Source organism: Suncus etruscus, chromosome 5 (genome assembly GCF_024139225.1).
Source record: "Suncus etruscus isolate mSunEtr1 chromosome 5, mSunEtr1.pri.cur, whole genome shotgun sequence".
In the NCBI taxonomy this organism is placed as follows: domain Eukaryota; kingdom Metazoa; phylum Chordata; class Mammalia; order Eulipotyphla; family Soricidae; genus Suncus; species Suncus etruscus.
Window position 1 is genome coordinate 63,559,373 of NC_064852.1, and position 19,055 is coordinate 63,578,427.

Sequence of the window (19,055 nt, forward strand, 5' to 3'; positions counted from 1 at the left end):
AAGAGATGGGAGGGCTCAGGTTCCAAATTGAAACCCTACAGAAAAGGGGATCTTTATTCCATAAAGTCATGCCAAGGGCCGCTGGGTGACTGATGAGCCACCTCAGGGGATGTCAAGTATAAGGGGGACTTGGCAAGCTGGGAAGTGTGTGACTGGGCCAAGGTTGCCTCAGTAGATTTTCTGTTACAGGGTAGAAAGGAATTGTAGATGGAACTTTCCATTCTTTCTAAAGACACTGGAAAAAAAAAACCCTCCAGATTTAAAGAAAAACAAAAAAAACAAGTGAATTCACGCATTAAAAGAATGAAACTGGAACAATAATTTCAAGCTCCATCTGGACAACCTTCTACCATCATGAAGCTGATCAGAAGAACCTGGAGGCTGGCCTTAGTCTCTGACTTCTTTCAGAAGGGACATCCCACTCATTTAGCCCCAGAACATCCTCCTGGGATGTGCCTCCCTCCTTAAAAAACAAGACTAGGCAGGGTTGGGCTCCTGCATAGCCGCTCTGGGCTCTACCACCCTCAGGGGGATGGGAAGATATATGAAGGAAGGTGGTCCTGGGCAGAGGAAAGCTGGAAGGAGGGAGGAACCAGCCCAGATGCAATTTCCTGTCTAGGTGAGCCTATTGGGACTGTGAGACTGGAACAGGGGCTGCCCTGCAGTGAGGGCTAGACAGTAGGAAAGGGATTCTCTCCCCAGCAGCTTACCCATTGTCTTCCCAAAGCTTTCTGATGACAGCCCATAAAACTACAAAGACAGCTGGGGAACCTGAGAGTCAAAAATAAAGAGAGGGAAGGGGGAAATGTCTCAGTCATTTGTTGGATAGTTTAGTGCTTTCTTAGTGCTTTCTTCAATTATGAATTGAAATGATAAATTTTGGGCTATATCCAGTAAAATAAAATCATGATTAGGATCAAGGGTTGGAGTTCATGCCTTGCATATATGAGGCCCCAATTTTGTTCCCTGGCAGCACATGGCTCCAACAGACATAACCCTGGGGGCCCTCCACATCACTGAGTCCAAGCATCAAAGATCAGGGCACTCACTGGCTAACAGAGTATTGTCAGGATGGTCACTGAGCCCTGAGTAAGGCTGGGAAGATTCTAATTATTTACATTAGTAAAATAAATTTCATTGGTTTCTCTTTAATGGTTTACTGTGACTACTCTAAATTCAGATAACTCACCTTTTTTTTCCAGTGGGCATGCACATGAGTCCTTGCACTGATGGTAAGAGGCCCATCAGAAAAGTTCTATTTTCAGCTCACATCAACCAGGATTCTAACCCTGTTCCCCCATCGTCCCCCTTTCCCCCCCCCCCCCCCCCCGCCTCAGCCCCAGGCAGGAAATGCAAAGATTCTTCTCTGGTATCTGAAATCCACTATTCTATAAGTCATTAGTAAATAAACAACAACAAAAAAAATTTAAGGGAAAAGAAAAACATTCACTTCTGGAGCTGTCTGAGGAATTGAATAGCTTCAAAGGCCATATAGTTGGTGATGCTAGAGGCCCGCCAACAGTGTGTCTCTTTTCACTTCTCAACAGGCCTACAGGCAGCTCTGATTTATTGAAGAATGTTGAGTCAAGGTCACTGACTTCTGATTCCATAAAAGACAAGGATCAAACAGAGAAAAGGAACTCAGAGGAAACAGACCATACAGGCTGCAGGAGGAACTTGAACAAAACAACAGTGCAGAAGATCATTAGAGAGATAAGAGGAAAGATTACAAGACACAAACAGGATGCCCCCCAAAGGGGGAGCATTTACAGAACAAGGAAGAGACTTGGAAAAGGAATCCATATTAATCAGATGAAAAAAATTCCATAGATGTATTAGAAGATCAAGACTAGGAATGTTCCTGAAAGCAGAACAAACAATACAAAGAAAAGTAGGATAAATGAAGTAAGAATGTTAAAGGTCAATTTTAGAGGACTCTAGAACTCCTGATTAAAAGTTTTAGAATAAGAGGCTGGAGAAATAGTACAGAGATTAAGGCACTTGCCTTGAATGTGGCCAACCTGAATTTAATCCCTGGTATTACATATGATCCCCTGAGTACAAAGCCAGGAGTAAATCCTGCATACAGTTAGCTGGGTATGGCTCCCAAACCCCCCATAATTAAAAAAAGTTTTAAAATTTTAGAAAGGACAAAAATTAGAGGAAAAATAATTAAACAGATGAGAAAAGAGAACTTTCCAAATTTCCAGATGAAAGGATGACAGGCCATGGAGATAGATGGCAACAGATTAGCTGCAAGTCAAATTCTCATGATAGCTCCAAATACTTGACAAAGAGCAGGCCCTGCACCTGCCAGGCAGGAGTGAGTAAAAGAGGCTCAGGAGCAGAAGCACATGGCACTTCCTGTCATGCCAGATGCCCAAACAGAAGGCCTCACAATTCTAGAGGGAATTGGATATTTCTTTTCCATTTTTCTTTTTTTTCTTTTCTTTTTTCTTCTCTTCTCTTCTCCTTTCCTTTCTTCCTTCTCCTTTCCTTCCTTCCTTCCTTCCTTCCTTCCTTCCTTCCTTCCTTCCTTCCTTCCTTCCTTCCTTCCTTCCTTCCTTCCTTCCTTCCTTCCTTCCTTCCTTCCTTCCTTCCTTCCTTCCTTCCTTCCTTCCTTGTTCTTTCTATTTTCCTGGCTGTGTACCCAGGGGTCACTCCTGATGGTGCTAGTGGGACCATATGAGATATATGAGATGCCAGGAATTAAGCCCTGATTAGGCACATGCAAGGCAAACACCTTATCTTGTACTATCCTTCAACCCCAATAACCAAATTTCTATGCCCAACAAATTGTTATGTGTGAAAATTGTACAAAGTTTTTTTTGTTCTGCAGTACCAAAAAGGGGGCCCCTACCAGGCACTGTGCACTAAAGAGTAACCCAAAGAGAAGGTGCCAAGAACTAAAGGTGTCAAGGCTTTGCAGAGGCAAATCTTCAGCATAAAAGTTCAGGGGCAACCAGACAGAGGAAGGGGGAGAGACTCTAAATAGCACTGGGAGGGGGGGGACTCAGTTCAGTATTGAAGAAGCAGCAGATAGGTCTGGGCAGTGAGTTTCTCAGGAAGTACTAGAAACATTGTCTTATCATCAGCCTTTAAGCAGCTTAAAGACATGATGGCTACATCCCCTTTAGAGCTTCAGAGACTGAGGCACCATGCAGGGGTCCTCAAATTTTTTAAACAGGGGGCCAGTTCACTGTCCTTCAGACTGTTGGAGGGCCAGATTATAGTAAAAACAAAAATTATGAACAAATTTCTATGCACACTGCATATATCTTATTTAGAAGTGAAGAAACAAAATGGGAATAAATACAATATGTGGCCCGCGGGCCGTAGTTTGAGGACCATTGAGTCTAGAGAAAGGTGGAGTCCCCACAAGAAAGAGAAGCTTCAAGAGAAACAAAAGGCTATGATAAGAATGAGAGGGCCACCGACACAAATTTATTCCAAACATCCTCCATGGGGCTGAGCAGCAGAGAGAAGTGGAAGGAAGGCAACATTGCTGTTTCGTGCACTGGTTGATCTATCTCAGCTGACAACCGTCATGCTCAAACAATATTGGAAGACAATATGGAGAACAAGGTTCCCATGATCTCATTTAAATGTTCCCCATACTTGTGACAAATATAATCACAGAAAAGTTGTTCTCTCATAGATAATAAAGTTGTTACCTTTGAGTGATGAAACTCCTCCCTCCTTTCTTTCCTTCAGTTTCTTTCCCTCCCTCCCTCCCTTCCTTTTTTCCCCATCCTTTCTCCTCTTCCATTTCCTTTCTCTTTCATTCCCTTCCTCCTAACCTTCCTCCCTTCCTCCTTCTTTTGAGCTACATAAGCACAAAGTGCACAAGAAATGTTGAATACATTGTGATGCTGATTTTACAGATGAAGCATCCCACTTCCATACAAAGAAACCCTGCAGATGCAGGAGTCTAGTCTCAGGGTGTTTGGCTCCACACAGGGTACAGCAGTGTCTGCTGCATGATGGCAGTTCCTGGTCCCAGGCATTCAAGTTTATTGACATAGGAGAAATAAGAGGAAACTCAGTTTTGCAGAGTCAAAAGCTCCCTCTGGCCAAGTGTCTAATTAGGCTGATAAATTTTAAAAGGCTCAGGGCTTAGTGGCCACTTCTAGCTCAGATGGCTTCTGTCTTGTTGAGATGGGGAAAGAGAGCCCTTGCGTGTGTGACTTAGACAAAAGAAAAAAAAAAACTTAGAGGCCACTTATGGAACAGCACTTCTTAATTAAAGGCATCATAAAAACTAAAATTAAGCTATGACTGGTGTATATGGTTGGTGTACATGGCTGATACACATGGCTGCATTTGATTGTGATCAAGGCTTTACTCCTGGCTCTGTGCACAGGGGACCATATAAGGTACCAGAGATCAAAACTAGGTCAGCTGTCTGCCAGGCTATACTGTGGATCCTCAGCCAAATTTTCTGAACTCTGCAGTCAAAAGTACCTTAATTAATGAAGCATGGAAACAAAAAGACATTTGATTGAATATTTAAGGAAGAGGACACCATAAGTTAGATCCATCATTTCCAGTTGATAATTAATAAATCAAGGCAAGAGGGTTGCCTCTTGAAAACCAATCAAGACAATTGACAATTAGACAATCAAATAAATTGTTCAAGATGACCAGGTCAAATAGCTTTACATATGGAACTAGCACAAGAATACAAGTAAATTCAAGACTCATTGTGCTTTCCACAAACCATATAATGATATGGAGAAACTTACCCCAGCCAAGAGCAACGAATCCCTGCAGGTACTTTCTTTCTGAGAAGAAGGAGATGACAAGCAGTGTGTGGAGGTAGAGGCCTTCTACCAGTAGCCAGGCATAGTTGGCCATAATGCAGTACTGGAAGAACACCATTACCAGCTTACAGCCCACCTGCACAGAGAGAGCTATAAATCCCTGGACAAGCTGGGGTGTAGTATATGAAAAAGTTTCCATAAGAGTTCCATAAGATTAGTCTTGGAATTGTTGTATATAAAAATATTTCCTTAGGATTGTTCTGTGACTATTACCCCACCTAGACCTTCCAGGTGGGGGCGCTGTGGAGTTGGCAATAAATAGCTTGATGGACAGGGAAGAGGGGTCCTTTTGAAAAAGCTGTTTGCAGGCTGCAAGAGGACTCTCTCTCTCTCTCTCTCTCTCTCTCTCTCTCTCTCTCTCTCTCTCTCTCTCTCTCTCTCTCTCTTCCCCCCCCCAATTTTTTACACCCTAACCTTCTTGTCTGTGTAGATTATTATTTGCTGCGGATAAATATTACCAAGGTCTCCCCCCCCCGAAAGGGGAACAAGGGGATGGGAAGTAATTTCTCATTCTGGGGACTGTTCGTGGATTCACAAACACTCAACAAAGGATTTAACAGCTCAGATTCATTACACTGGGGGGACTGCAGCCTTTCCTCAGGAGATTTCTTTTTTTTTTTTTTTTTTTTTTTTTTTTGGTTTTTGGGCCACACCCTGTGACGCTCAGGGGTTACTCCTGGCTATGCGCTCAGAAGTTGCTCCTGGCTTGGGGGACCATATGGGATGCCTGGGGATCGAACCGCGGTCCGTCCTAGGCTAGCTGGGACGCCGGGGGATCGAACCGCGGTCCGTCCTAGGCTAGCAGGCAAGGCAGGCACCTTACCTCCAGCGCCACCGCCCGGCCCCTCCTCAGGAGATTTGACCCCCTCAACCACCACCACCACCATCACCCCCCCCACACACACACACAAAGTGATTGGCTGTTGAAAGGGAGAGTGCCCAGGCCTCAGAGTGAGCCTCTGAGGATATGGTCAGCCTCTGAGACCTTCACTAGGGCACGACCAATTCCAAAGGTTCTCTAAGGCCTACCAGGATCTCTCTCAAGAGAGCAAAAGTTCACATACTAGTAGGCTCAGTTCAGTGGTCGATTCAGTGGTGAATAGGCCACTGCAGATTTAGAAACTGTATACAAATCTGGGAACTGGCAACCAGTTATAAAATGATGCCAAATATTTACTAGGTCCCTCAATTTTTACTAGAGGAAGCAAGCCTGGAGAGAGAAAGTAAATTCTGAGCAAAAGGCTAACAAGAGTTTTGCTAACCTTAGCTTCCCTGAAGACAGCTGAAGAAGGAACCTGCCAACTGTTTTAACGAGGCAACATGGTCCTTGGGCTCCAAATTATTTTTACAGACACTGGCTCTGGATTGGAAATTTCTGAATACCTGATGGGGACTCCCCTCTACTTGTCCTATGCAGGGGTCCCTGGGATTGAGGTCCAGTCATGAATTAAGTCTTCAGTCTTCCATTTCATACTCTTATTTCATCCTGGGAATCTCCCTACAACATGTGGTCCTACTTGAGGAAACTCTCAACTCTAAATTAGGACATATGCATGTATGCACTTATACATATAACATAAACTTAATAACAATGCTAATACAGATTTATCCAATCTGTAATAAATGATAGATAATGAGAGGTGGGAAGTGGCAGGCACATTAGCTAAATTAATCTCAATTTCTAATTCTCTTTTCTAGACTCTGTTATGGAGACCATTATAGTAAAGAATTCAATCTCCAAGGTCCCTTTGTGGTCACATGATACATTCCTAGCCAGTGGAATTGTAATGGGGAACTGGAGAAGGGACTGAAGAGAGTTGTGTGTTTCTTCTTCTTCTTCTTCTTTTTTTTTTTTGGCTTTCCCTCCCTCCCTCCCTCCCCTCCCGCAGCCCAGACTGCACTCAGCTTGTGTGTTTTTTTCCTAATTCTAAAGGCAAAAGCGGTTGCGGGGGTGGGGGGAGTTTGGGGGGGAGTTTGAACCATGACTTTATTCCATTCTTTTCTGGAACAGGATGTAAATTTGATAGTGTAACAACCATAAGGCCAGAGCAGAACCATGATGGCAGAGAAGAAGAGGGAAAATGACGGTCCCCTCAAGCATCACGGAGCCACTGAGATTGCTCGTCTGTGGGACAGATTATGTGGAAAACAACCCCATCTGTTTAAGGCCATTGCTAGAAATTTTTTATTAGGTAGAGCATACAAGATTCCTAAACTGATGCACTGAGTAATTCTGCACTGAATTAGCATTCATTTGAGCATTTGGGAGAAGTTGTGTTCCATTTAATGAAACATAATTGTTTTATGCAGACACACTGGCATATGCTCACCCTTTTCTATCTACAACCAACCCCTAACCCTCTCTTGATTTGGCCATCTGTCTACAACTGAGATTTGGCAGGACTAGGGAAAGAGGGGTTTGGCTATGCATTTAATTCCTAGGGGAGCTGATCTCCCGGACACAGAATGCTGCACTCAGCCACCCTTCACATAAGTTTATCTACACAGACTATTTTAGTACATGGCCCAGATCTCATGTAGAAGCATAGGACACTCATGATTCAGGCCTAGATTTGTCCTCCTACACTTGGGTGCTAAGCACACCTTAGCAAAGATTTATGAGAAGGACAACAGGGCTGCCACCTGTTTCCACATTAGGCTGGCTTTGCCAGCAGGCCTATTACCTGAACATTGCAGCGGGTCACATCATCGGAGAACAGCACAGCGTCCTTGATGAAGTTGGACAGGGCACGAAGGATAAAGGACACAAACAGGTGCATGTGGATGTAATTGCGAGTACAGTGGAGCCTCCTGGAGGGAAAGAGTAGGGGCCAAAGCAGGGAGGAGTTGGGGCTCAGCCAGGCCCTCTCCTCTCCCATGCACTGGGAGAAACCAAGTCTTGAACAATGGCTCATTGCAAGTAAAAGCCCTCTGAATCTATTAGCAGACCCTGAATGAGAACCCAGGCACCTAGATGCCCACTCTACTTTATCTCATCCTGCAATTTAAAAAAAGGTTGGGATCATAGGGAAATATTCTGTTCTGTTCTGATTTCCCACTTTCTCCAGTGCCCAGAATTTTTAGGAGGCAGGAAACAGGCAAACAAATCGGGGGATAGGGAGCAGCTTAGACAGAAAGAGTGAAGATGGGAAGAAATTAGACTTAAGCTTGGTCACATATTGATTCTATGACCTTTCCACCAAAGTTGTGGTTTGTGCCTCTATCATAAGGGACAGAAGCCTGTTACTTGTCTTCCTTCTTCTAGTGCCAGAAGCAAACTCTTAAGTAAGGATTACAACACATGTACATGTTTCACAGATCTGACTAATCAGCATGCTCAGTTCCTGGATGCAGATTGGCTGAGTTGGCAATATGATCCCAGTTAGCCCTATAAGAGCTTCCCCCAGGATTTTCACTGCAACAAATGGAAATGTCTCTTTGCTCTGAGCACCAAGGAACTGTACTCACACAGATGCCTGACTGTGGATGAAGCTTAGCAGAGCAAAGAGATGGAATGGACAGGTAACTGGTTCATTGAGCCTTTGGAACCATCTACACTGAAAGCTAGAACCTTTGAACTTATCCATTACTTGGGTCAGATCACCTGTGCTTTTTATGGGGGGTGGGTGTTGGGCCACACCCAGTAGTGCACAGGGATTATTCCTAGCTCTCAGTTGCTCAAGAAAATCGTTTCTGGCAGGTTTTGGGGGGACCATATGGATAGCAGGAATCAAATCCTCAGCTGTATGAATTGGCAAACACTTTAACCACTGTGCTTCTCGTTTGGGTCCCACCTTTGCTTTTCTTATGCTCTTTTCTGATGGATTTTCTGTTTTTTACACCCAAGAGAATAGGTAAGACATCTGTAAAATGGCGATTTTACAGCCATTGTATGAAATTTAACAATCATTATGTAAAGCAATGGGTATAATAAGTTCTTAGTAATACTCATAAAACATAGAATAAAAGAATGAGCAAGGTTGGAGGCATTCCCATATTTTGCTACTCAGGTCAGCTTTAGATCAAGAGTCAGTATTCAGACCTTCCGTGCTGTTCACTGAGTAAAGTGAGGCTCAAAGTCTGGGGTAGGACTGGAGCAATAGCACAGCAGTAGAGCACTTGCCTCGCACATGTTTCCAGCCATACATCCCATATGGTCTCTTGAGAGCATTTCCAGGAATGATTCCTAGTGTAGAGTCAGAAGTAACTCTTGAGTACTTCTAGGTGTGTCTCTCACTCCCTCCCACCCCCCAAAAAATTCTGAGGCAATAAGGGAGATGAAAGGAAGGTTGTCAATGTGTTCTCACCGGAAAGAGAGGAGGATGCTGAGAGCAATTAGGAGCATCACCAGGGAGGAACTATAACCCACAGTGTACATGACCTTCAGCTTCAGCAGGTACTCATGCTGCAGAGAGAGAAAGGCATGGATCAGCCCCACCTACCCTTGGCTGCCTCTGTTCTTTTCTGCATCAAACTCAACATCTAGGCATGAAAAAGATCTCAAGGATCATCTGATACTGAATCAAACAACCATCCCTTGTATGGGGCCCTTTCCCATCTCTCAGAAGTCAGGTATTTTCTTGAATACCTTTAGAAACAAGGAGTTCACTGCCTGTCAAGGAATCATTCTGCACACAACAACACAGATTACATCAGTGTCTTCTCATCTGCGTCAAAAATCTATTACTTATTAACTTGCACAACTGGTCCTTTTTCTTTCTTTGAAAGTTACTTAATTGAATTTGTCTTGTATGTAAGGCCCTGTTATTATTTTTTTTAATTTATCATCACTAGCCTTACAGCAGTTAAGAAGATTGCATAGAGTTTGACATTTTTTCAGCAGAGTACTTTTTACCAGCCCCTGCCCCACACCCAGTGCCTTGACTTTTATCCTTCCCCAACTCGTGAAATTGACATGCTCTCGAGTTAAAGTCCCTTTATTTTGGTTTTTTTCAGTCAGACTTGGTGGTACTCAAGGTTTACTCCTGGCTCAGTGCTCAGGGATCACTCCCTGGGGGAAACTTAGGAGAAACTATGGGGTGCTATGGATCAAATTTGGGACATTTAATGAAGGAGGATCAATCCCAGGGGATCTTTCATGTAAAATGTGCTCTACCCCTGAGCTACATCCCTGGCATAACTTAAATTATTTTAATCCAAATTATTTTTAATGTTATGACGCAGTTAAAGTGTTATTAACAAGAGTTATACAAGCTGTCAGGACACATTAACAATGCAGTGTGATATGAAAAGGCAGAAACAAATTTTACATGAATTCTAAGCTTAATAAAAAAAAGTTTGAATTGCTTGAAATCATTCTTTTCTTTTTTTGTGAGTGGCCCACATCCAGCATTGTTTTGGGACTACTCTGAGCTCATGCTTGAGGATCATTCTTGGTGCTAGAAATAGAACCCAAGACTTCCACATGCAAAAAAAATGCACTGTAGAGACTAGAAAGAGTACAAAGGGTAGAGCACTTGTCTTGTATGTGATCAACTTAGTTTCGATCTCTAACACCCCATATGATCCCCCAAGCCTGACAAAAGTAATTTCCAGATGTAGAGCTAGGAGTAACTCCTGAGCATAGCCAAAGACAAAAAAAAAAAGTTTATTCCAGCTCTTTCAGCTATCTCCTAGTCCCCCAAAATTTCCCTTTGTGTATAGAAATAATTAATGTCTCATCTCATTGGGTTCAGTTACATATATACATATACATAAAATTATAAGGAAATGTGTTAGATGTTAATAATAGGTTAACTTTGTGTTATATATTTGAGGATAGAGTTACTATTTTTGTTTCCTTTTCTCATACTTCTCATTTGTCTTCAGCTAGTAAATACTTTTTTTTTTTTTTTTTTAGTTTTTGGGTCACACCTGGCAGTACTCAGGGGTTACTCCTGACTCTATGCACAGAAATCGCTCCTGGCAGGCTCAGGGGACCATATGGGATGCCGGGATTTGAACCACCGACCTTCTGCATGCAAGGCAAATGCTTTACCTCCATGCTATCTCTCTGGCCTCATAGTATATACTATTTTTCTAACAAAATAAAAGGATCATTAATTAGAAAAAAAATCACATGCATACTATTCTATTGGGGAACCAAGTCAGCAGCTATTCACGTAAAAACAGCCTAAAGTCAGACTAGTACAGGCTCTGAATTGTGGATAGTACAAGGAAAGAAGAGCATATGTCTAAGCGTGCCTTCGCTTCCAGAGACAAGAGCTCAAACCCAGGAATGGTATCTACCAGCACTGTGATAGGGAGACAATTCCTTAACTTCTCTGCCTCAGATTCCTCTTCTACAAAATAAGGATGGCAGACCCTTAACATTTTCTGGAAAGATAAGATATTAGGTAGAGTATCATGACCAGTGTTTATCACCTGGGGGCCAAATGACCTCAAATGGGTCCCCACCATATGCCAGAGGGGCACAGGTGAAAATAATGTAAGTGGGGGTCATAGCATGAGAAGAGTGGGCCACCCTGTAGAACAGAAAGGCCCACAAGAAGGAAACAAGGTCAGAAGTCTTAGGGGGTCAGAGCGATGGTGCAGTAGTAGGATGTTTGCCTTGCACTTGGCTGACCCAGAACAGACCTTGGTTAGATCTCCTAGCGTCCCATATGGTACCCCAAGCCAGGAGCGATTTCTGAGTGCATAGCCAGGAGTAATCCCTTGGCCCAAAATCAAAAAAGAAAAAGGAGGAGGAGGAGGAGGAGGAGGAGGAGAAGAAGAAGAAGGAGGAGGAGGAGGAGATGAAGAAGAAGAAGAAGAAGAAGAAGAAGGAGAAGGAGGAGGAGGAGGAGAAGGAGAAGGAGGAGGAGGAGGAGAAGGAGAAGGAGGAGGAGAAGGAGAACGAGAAGGAGGAGAAGAAGAGAAGGAGAAGGAGGAGGAGAAGGAGAACGAGAAGGAGAAGGAGGAGGAGAAGAAGGAGGAGGAGGAGAAGAAGGAGGAGGAGGAAGAGAAGGAGAAGAAGAGGAACAAGGAGGAGAAGAAGAAAAGAAGAAGAAGAAGAAGAAGAAGAAGAAGAAGAAGAAGAAGAAGAAGAAGAAGAAGAAGAAGAAGAAGAAGAAGAAGAAGAAGAAGAAGAAGAAGAAGAAGAAGAAGAAGAAGAAGAAGAAGACTACTTAGGTGGAAACAGTTGAGAAAAACTGCAAAAAGACTAGTAGGGCTGGCACTCAGAGGTGCAGATCGCTTTCCCCACCATCCCTCCTCATTCTCTGTCATCTACCCTCCCATGTGGGCTGGGCCAGTGGTCTAAGACCATGGCATGAAAAGCAAGGGAGGAGACAGCTGCCAAAGAAAGCGGGCCTGTTCTCAGTTGCAGGAAGCAGTGTGCCGGAGCAGCAGGCTGCCCAGGAATGTGGGGTGCTGGTCCAGGCATGTGATCTTAAGAGGCACATTCATAAACTGGAACATTTCCGGAGAAGTGAGATTGTGTCATGTGGAGAGTGTGTGAAAACATTGGGTTCCTCTAGAACTAGATGGGAAAAAGCAAACCAGCAAGTTTCAAGAAGTATTGGCACTGGGCCCGGGAAAGGATGCAAACAGCTCTAACACCTGGCTGGCATGAGCTGGGCCCCAAGTTAGAGCCTTGGTATTTAAGGGGTAGTCCTGGTGACCCCAGCACACTGGGGAAGCTCACCAATGAATCCCTCTCCAAAATAAAAAGTATTTAGTTTTGGGCTGGAGTCATAATACAGTTTGTAGGACACTTACCTTGCATGCAATTCTCCGATTTGATTTCCTAGCACCCACATAGGGTCAACAGGAGTGATCCCTGAGCATAGAGCCAGGAGTATGCCCTGAACACAACCAAGACCAAAACCACACACACACACACACACACACACACACACACACACACACACGTATTGGAAGTTGGAGCCAGAGTGGTAGCACAGTAGAGAGGGGCATTTGCCTTACATGAGACCAATCCAGATTCATCCCTGGCATTCTATATGATTCTCCAAGCCTGCCTGGAGTGATTATTGAGTGCAAAGCAGGAGTAACTAACCCCTAAGTGGCCTCCAGATAAGCCCCAAAATAAAAAAAGAAAGAAAGGAAATTAAATACTAATGTACTATTGATGGCTATTAAGGAATTATTGGTTTTGGAGGGAGTATGATACTGATACTAAGATAAAAACATTTGGGGCCGGAGAGATAGCATGGAGGTAAGGCGTTTGCCTTTCATGCAGGAGGTCATCGGTTCGAATCCCGGCATCCCATATGGTCCCCTGTGCCTTCCAGGAGCAATTTCTGAGCCTGGAGCCAGGAATAACCCCTGAGCACTGCCGGGTGTGACCCAAAAACCACAAAAAAAAAAAAAAAAAAAGATAAAAACATTTTTATCTGAAGTTGAAGTGATAGTACAGCAGATAAGACATTTGCCTTGCACATGGCTGACCTGGGTTCTATTCCCAGAATCCCGTATGGTTCCCTGAGTACTGCCAGGAATGACCCCTGAGCGCAGCGCCAGGAGTAAACCCTGAGCAATGGCCCCAAAACAAACAAACAAAATTATGATCTTTATACTTTAAAGTTTTGGGGTGTGGGAGTATTTTTTGTTTGTTTCTAAGTACTCAGGCAACTATATGGGGTGCTGGGGATTGAAGTTGGTCAGTCCTCTCTCACAATAAACACATGGGGAATGACACCAAACACATATTCAGAGTGGCACCCCAAATTCCATATGGTGTGGTCCCATCCCTCTACTTTCAATTATTTCAATTTTCTTTTATCACATTCAGTGATGCTCAGGGATCACTCCTAGCAGGGCTCAGAGGACTATATGGGTGCCAAGAATGAAACCTCAGTTGGCCCTATGCACTCTACTATCTTCCTAGACCCAGGCTGTGCTCAGAACTTACTCTTGGCTCTGTGCTCATGTAGGGTTCAAGTGACCATATAAGGTGCTGGGATCGAAATCAGGTTGGTTGCATATAATATCTGATGTGTGTGTGTGTGTGTGTGTATATATATATATATATATATATATATATATATATATATATATATATATAATCCACCCCAATTTTTTTTAAATGACACTTTCACAGATGTCCTGAGAGATAATTTAGTGGGTAGGGCACTTGCCTTGCATATGGCTGACCACAGTTTTAGCCCCCAGTACCCTCAAATCAAACAAACAACAAGCAAAAAAAAAAAAAAGATATTTCCATAGACACATTTGTGAGTGAAATAGAATATATTTGTTTAAGAATCATGGCCTAGTTCAAATCACAGAACCAAATATGGTCCCTTCTCTCTCTCTCTTTCTCTCTCTCTCTCTCTCTCTCTCTCTCTCTCTCTCTCTCTCACACACACACACACACACACACACACACATATACTCCCCTTGAAAGTAAAAACAGGAAAATAAATGAAGGGAGATACTTGGTTCACTGGGAAAGGATATAAAAATACATGTCACACTTGAGTTCCCCCCTCCCTTGTTTTTCGTTTCTGGCCACAGGCATGGATGCTCAGGACTTAGTACTTACTGACTTTGCACTCAGGGATTACTCCAGGCAGCTCCTCTCCCCACAAAAATAAAAGGATTGGAAGTACTGACATATGGAAGGATGAGACCTAATATGTGAGCCACAGCAGCATGATCTTTGAAAGTAGATTTGATTCCTATGACCAAAAATGTCCTGGTCACAGGGGTTGAACTTGATGGGTGACTGCCATTTGTTCTGAGCATCCCTAAGGATATGTAGGAAAGCCCAGAAGCCAAAAAATCCCTCTTGGGGATAAAGAAAAAGCTACAAGAGCAAGTGACCCCACAAACAGTGGGGCTTGGAGACATCCTAGAGCTTACACTGGTTGACCCTCATGCCAACTAGAACCTTCACAAGTGGGAGGATCCCAGAACTGAGGACATGCGTCTCCTTAGCCAGTCTCACAGCCCTTCAGGTAGGGACAGGTGTGGGTGAGTGAGGCTGCATCAGCAGGAGGTAGCAGAGGAACAGCATGGCATGTTTCTGCTGTCCTTGGTGAGCCCTCAAGTCTCTGGCCAGCGTGCGTGGCCACACCCCATTCCTGCTGTGTCTTTAGATCTAACACTGAGTCCTCTTGCCCCAGCCTCCTAACAGACACAACTATGCCTCATGCCCAGGAGGAAGTGGCATCCAGAGCTTTGTTGCTGCCTACTTGGATGTAGCTGCCTCATTCTGCTGTCTTTGACAGCACCACCTTCTTCTTCTAGATCAATGGTCAGCAGATGTTTTCATTTCATTTTGTTTTGTTTTAGGGTCACACCCAGCAGCGTTCAGGGGTTACTCCCGGCTCTGCCCTCAGAAATTGCTCCTGACATGCTCAGGACCCAAGACAATTCTAAAGAGTGAAAAATGGTCCCCAGGTCAAAGTGTTTGAGTCCTGCTGGCCTGAGACAATTAAGTGGGATAGGAGTGGAAACAGACTATGGACACTTTAGTCATAGTCAGTGAGACATAAAAACAGGCTTGCTAAAAAAATCAGTGAAATAGGGCCCGGAGAGATAGCACAGCATTGTTTGCCTTGCAAGCAGCCGATCCAGGACCAACGGTGGTTGGTTCGAATCCTGGTGTCCCATATGGTCCCCCGTGCCTGCCAGGAGCTATTTCTGAGCAGACAGCCAGGAGTAACCCCTGAGCACCGCCGGTATGACCAAAAACCAAAAAAAAAAAAAAAAAAAAAAAAATCAGTGAAATAGTACAGTAGGTAGGGCACTTGCCTTGCATACAGCTGATTTAGTGGAAGAAAGGAAGGAAGGAAGGAAGGAAGGAAGGAAGGAAGGAAGGAAGGAAGGAAGGAAGGAAGGAAGGAAGGAAGGAAGGAGGGAGGGAGGGAGGGAGGGAGGGAGAAGGAAAGAAAAGAAAGGAGGTAGGGAGGAAGGAAGGGAGCAAGGGAGGAAGGAAGGAAGCAAGGAAGGGAGGAGGGAGGGAGAAGGAAGGAAAGGAAAGGAGGCAGGGAGGAAGGAAGGAAGCAAGGAAGGGAGGAGGGAGGGGGAAGGAAGGAAAGGAAAGGAGGTAGGGAGGAAGGAAGGAAGCAAGAAAGGGAGGAAGGAAGCAAGGGAGGAGGGAGGGGGAAGGAAGGAAAGGAAAGGAGGTAGGGAGGAAGGAAGGGAGCAAGTGAGGAAGGAAGGAAGCAAGAAAGGAAGGAAGGAAGAAAGAAAGGAAGGAGGGAGGGAGGGAGAAGGAAGGAAAGGAGGTAGGGAGGAAGGAAGCAAGGAAGGGAGGAGGGAGGGGGAAGGAAGGGAAGGAAAGGAGGGAGGGAGGAAGGGAGGGAGGAAGGAAGGAAGGTAGGAAGGAAGGAAGGAAAGAAGTGAGGAAGGGAGGGAGGGAGAAGGAAGGAAGGAAGGTGGGAGGGAGAGAGGGAGGGAGGGGAAGGAAGGAAAGGAAAGGAGGTAGGGAGGAAGGAAGGGAGCAAGGGAGGAAGGAAGAAAGGAAAGAAGGAAGGAAGGAGGGAGGGAGGAAGGGGAGAGGGAGGGAGGGAGGAAGGGAGGTGGAAGGAAGGAAAGGAGGTAGGGAGGAAGGAAGGGAGCAACGGAGGAAGGAAGGAAGGAAGCAAGGAAGGGAGAAGGGAGGGGGAAGGAAGGGAAGGAAAGGAAGTAGGGAGGAAGGAAGGGAGAGAGAAAGGAAGGAAGGAAGGGAGGGAGGAAGCAAGGAAAGTAGGAAGGAAGGAAGGAAGGAAGGAAGGAAGGAAGGAAGGAAGGGAGGAAGGAAGGAAGGAAGGAAGGAAGAAGATTGAATGGGGAATAGGCAGCAATAGACCCATGGGCTCTAGGAATGGGTCATGTGAGGAGAGCTCATCCCTCCTCCTGACCATGCAGGCAGAGCAAGGCTGCAGCTGCAGTCACAAAGGACAGTGCTGCTATGTGTTCTATCATGGTTGTCACCCCGACATACTCTCTTTGCTCCCTCCAGTATGGGAGCCACATGGATTTATTAAATCAGATGGAAACATCTGCTACATGCAGCCCATATGTCCTCTTGATCTTTGGTTGTATGGAGGACAAAACCAAAGGACTTACACTTACAGGCAAGTGCTCCACCTGGAAGCTATAGCCACTTCCCATGAGTGCCAAAGCATTATTCTGGACTTCCACCAACTTCCCTGTCATGAGCTTTCCTCATCATTTGATGGATTTTACCATCGTGATTTCTCACATCAGCCTCCTGCCATCATAGAAGCCCATAATAAAGATGGGGTCTGCAGAGGTTGGAGCCCACTGCTCTTCTAGACCAAGGGACTCAAGGGGCTGGGATCTTGCTGGGATCCACTATAGAAAACACATCACTAGGTCCAGAATTGAATGCTTTGTGTATCCCACAGCTGGAGGGCAGTTCCTTCCACCTTTACCCACCAACCTGCTTTCTATGGAGCAGTGAACAAGCCTTCTTGGATGCCAGAAGAGGGAATCAGAGCAGCTCTGGTTATCATCCCTAGCAGGGACTTGTGGTCTGTATTCTTAGCGAGGAGGACATACTTACCCGCTTGTCATTGGATGAGCTGTTTATGTTGATCCTACAGGCCAAGTCAGGCCTGGGGAAAGTTTGCGACCAGCCATCCTGTGTGCAGTTTCGAAACATGGTACCTGTGGGTGTCCAACATCCTGAAAGTGAGTGGCTGGTCTCTAGTGGTGCCCTCAGCCATGCCTTGGGGGCAGCTTAGAACTTTGGTTTTGTCAGTTTGCCCCCAACCTTTCTTTAAACCACACACATAGTCTCCAAGTGGCCCAGATGACCCTAGAAAACAGAGTGGGCCAGGAAAAGTGGTAGGAGAGGCTATAGAGGCAGATGAGCTTAGAAAAGAACTGGCAGGCTTGCGCATGTTTGCATGTATGGATGTGTATTTGTATTCAGTTGTATGTGTGTCTGAATATATGTGTCTATTATGTGTTTTGGAATATGTCCCTTTGTGTATGTGTTTTGTGAGTGTATTTGTGTATATGTATATTCGAATGCATTTGTGTGTCTGTAAAATTTGTGTGTATATGAGTGTATTTGCATATATGTGTATTTGTATGTGTATTTTTTTTTGTTTTGGTTTTTGGGTCACACCTGGCAGTGCTCAGGGGTTACTCCTGGCTCTAGGCTCAGAAATTGCCCCTGGCAGACTCGGGGGACCATATGGGATGCCGAGATTCGAACCACTGTCCTTCTGGATGTAAGGTAAATGCCCTACCTCCATGCTATCTCTCCGGCCCCATTGTATGTGTATTTTTGTGTTGGGTATGTATTGTATATGTGTTTTATTAACATTTGTGTGTTTATACATGTATGGACATTTATGTATATATGTGTACTTATGTCTACATATGTATGTATATTTGTGTCTGTGCATATGTGAGTCAGAGATAGACAGACAGACCTACTGATGTACAAACTGGCTGTGAACAAATACCCACCCTCAGCTTTCAAGTGCTGCTTCTTGCCTTCATGGTGCCAGACTAGTTTCACCCATACATCTATATCCTGCCCCCCACATCTCACTAAAGAATGCCCAGGGGCAAGGGAGGCCAACAGACACATATCATAGCTCTCTTCCTGCTGCTTCTCAATAGATCCTCCAAGAGCACTTTCCTTCATTTGCTCCCCACTAGCCTGCTATGCTCAGGGCCCCTAAATCACTGCAGCCTACAGTACCTCAGGCCATGCTCTTTGTGATCACCCCCATACCTTCTCCAAAGCTCCAGATATGGGGAACCAGGACTTGGATTAGAGGTCATTCAACAATTCCAGAGAGAGGAGACAGTAGAATGCAGTCAACATTTTGGGGGTGTATACTAAGGTGCAGTTTGGGGAAGAATCAGTCTAAAGTTAGCAGATACTCAGACACTCATGGGGCTAGGACTCACAACCGCTAACTGAACATAGGTAGGCCCTGACCCACGTTCGTGCGCCGGCAGGTGGCTAGAGCCTGGGACTGGGAATGAAAAAGGGACGCCCCACCCGCTCCACCTGGATTTGGGGTGGGGGGAGGTGGAGTTGATCCTCTTCCCCACAGGGAGATCCAGAATCCCAGACCAGCCTGCAGGGAGGCCAGCCCTTCAGCTCTACAGCGACATCGTGTGGCAATAATAAGAAACTACAGCGGAGAAAGGGGCTTCCCGTTAGTTACTTTCACAGTGAACTGAGTCCCAAAGTGGGTCTTGGGCAATCCAAGGACAGAGACTAGGGCTCAAGGCGGAGGTGTTGGGCTTCTAGTGGCCAGGGGTTGAAACAATTGTTAAGGGAGGAACGTG

The 19,055-nt window shown here is 45.0% G+C and overlaps 1 protein-coding gene across 1 annotated transcript in view; it reads right to left on the reverse strand.

Annotated features, from left to right (window-relative positions):
* SCTR (secretin receptor) overlaps nt 1-19,055 on the reverse strand; it is a 74,073-nt gene that overhangs the window by 7,908 nt on the left and 47,110 nt on the right. The window contains exons 4-9 of the mRNA XM_049773149.1: nt 17,302-17,405; nt 9,131-9,228; nt 7,514-7,634; nt 5,477-5,485; nt 4,746-4,899; nt 711-771 (exon numbers count right to left, since the gene is read on the reverse strand). Coding sequence (XP_049629106.1) covers nt 711-771; nt 4,746-4,899; nt 5,477-5,485; nt 7,514-7,634; nt 9,131-9,228; nt 17,302-17,405 — 547 coding nt within the window. The remainder of the gene's footprint in view (nt 1-710; nt 772-4,745; nt 4,900-5,476; nt 5,486-7,513; nt 7,635-9,130; nt 9,229-17,301; nt 17,406-19,055) is intronic.